This window comes from Medicago truncatula, chromosome 2, assembly GCF_003473485.1.
Source record: "Medicago truncatula cultivar Jemalong A17 chromosome 2, MtrunA17r5.0-ANR, whole genome shotgun sequence".
NCBI lineage: Eukaryota > Viridiplantae > Streptophyta > Magnoliopsida > Fabales > Fabaceae > Medicago > Medicago truncatula.
Genome location: NC_053043.1, coordinates 4,052,856 through 4,055,050, shown reverse-complemented (window position 1 = coordinate 4,055,050; position 2,195 = coordinate 4,052,856). Strand labels below are relative to the sequence as shown.

The following is a 2,195-nucleotide window of genomic DNA, read 5'->3' as shown; positions in this document are numbered from 1 at the left end:
ATTTTAGATTCTATTATTACTAGTAGTTCAAATATTTTGGACAAAGATTACATAATGTGTCCATCATACCCATTATTAAAACTACAATTTGCCAAGCAAAGTGTCATATGAAAAAGAATAGTTGATGTGAACCCATAGCATTTATTTCAACGTGAGAATCTAGCTCAATAACACTCATACTAGTCATAGACATCAATTAATATGGAAATAAATAAATAAAATATCATAAAGTACTTCATTTTTTTTTTTTTAAATGTTAGATTGCCATAGATACATTACAAAGATAAGATAGGTAGATACTCCCTCATGATAACTATGCCGCTAATAAGGGAGAAAAAGACAAGATTAATTAGATAAGATCCTAAAACGACGCCGTTAAAAAACTACAATAAATCATCTCATTTTACGCTACTTATTTGTCTAGGGTTTTTCAAAGCCACAACGGTGGAGGTTCATTCAAGTCAATCGGAATCCCACGTCGAACAAGTCCCAAGTAAGCCGCCGTCGGAGAGTTCTCAGCCACCATAGTTCTGCCGGCGACAGCAAGAGTAACTTCATTATGCCTCTGTCCAACCACCCCGCCGATGGGTGGAGGTGGAGGAGGGTTGAAATCCTTGAGAACACCAGTTTGAAGAAACTCAGTAAGCACACGGCCACGTGAAGGGACAGATGGCCATCGGAGATCAGAAGAAGGAGCGTTGAGATCCAAACAAAGTCCTCCGGCGACCGGCGCCGGTGGGAAGTTGGTTTTTGCTTTAGCTCCACGAAGAGAACGAGCGGCGCCGTCGTAAGCAAGAGCAGCTTCTTCAGGAGTGTCAAATGTACCCAGCCAAACACGCGTTTTCTTCCACGGATCGCGAATCTCAGCGGCGTAGCGTCCCCATGGTCGCTTCCTAACACCTCTGTAGTGTCCTTCACGATTCGCTGAAGAAGTTGAAGAAGAAGCCATGAAAACAAAGAAAAACAACACAAGAAGAGAGAAAAGAAAGGGTTTGCGAAGTGAAGTGAGAAGTGATTTGAGTTTATAAAAGTGAAGGGACCCACATTGGCTCCCGTAATTGTCGGCTGGCCGGCACCACTACAATACTACTACTACCACCCTTTGGTTTTGATTTTTGGTTTGTGATTATGTTTGTATATATAGACACAAAAAACCACACGAGGTGGGAAGCAAATTTGGATAAAATAAAGGGGAGCCGTTGATACTGATGGACGGCTATGATGTGAGGATGAAAGAAAGTGGTGGGACCCTATTGGGATAGCCGCCGGCTGAAAAGACGTATGGGGTGGAAGGAAGTGGGGGCTGTAGGAGCGTGACGTATGCCCTACTGTTGTTGTACGGTGTTTGCTCAGCGGCGCCTGACACTTTTTTCAAACTACTCCTGTCATTTTTTTTTATCTTTTATACTCATCCGTAATTTTATTTAATTTACCTAATAATATAAGGTGACAACTAGGGTACCCATGGAAGAATGGTGGGTAATTTACCCCAACCAATACACATTAGCCACATAAGCACATTTTTAAGTGGTATCCATGAACTATCTTAACCCCACCAACAAATTGTTCATTTTCATTGGTTGGTGGGTAAATTACCCACCATTCTTCAAAGGTAATCTAGAAAAAACCATAATGTAATCATATTCCACTTTCATTGCTAATGTTAAATTTCGTTGGTGAATTATTAATAATATTTTTGTCTTCGGGAGCATAGTTTATTTGGATGAAATAGTTCATTGTAACATGCGGTGTTTTTTATTTTTGAAGGATGTAACATGCGGTGTTTGAATTTTAAAGAATCTATTTATTCATCTTAAAATAATATTCTAAATATTAGATTAATTAATTACAAAAAACCATCTTTCAAATAAAAAAACTACAAAAAACCTCACTAAGATTTGCTTTGTCATGTTAACTTATGTTGTTAGGCACAAGTTAGAGAGTTACGAAAACAATTAAAAGAATTATTTTGTATTTCAAAAATAAATTTAAATTTGAGTTAAATACATAGTTTTTAAGATTTTGTTTCATCTTTTAGTAATGATATGTGTAAAACCATTTGTCAAAACTTTTTTTTTCTTTTTTGATTAGTCAAAAACTATATAAAGAAAAAAAAGGAAGAGAGAAAGTTAAACAATAATGTAAATACTCCTCCGTCTCTATATCTAAACATCCATTTGATTTTATTTTAGTCC

The 2,195-nt window shown here is 36.9% G+C and overlaps 1 protein-coding gene across 1 annotated transcript; it reads right to left on the bottom strand.

The window, feature by feature from the left end:
* Window positions 1–212: 212 nt before the first annotated feature.
* On the bottom strand, window positions 213–1,122 carry LOC11442909 (ethylene-responsive transcription factor 12). Its single transcript, XM_003593578.4, has one exon. The coding sequence runs from the start codon at window positions 947–949 to the stop codon at window positions 431–433; it is 519 nt and encodes a 172-aa protein (XP_003593626.1). The 5' UTR covers window positions 950–1,122; the 3' UTR covers window positions 213–430.
* Between the last annotated feature and the right edge of the window lie 1,073 nt (window positions 1,123–2,195).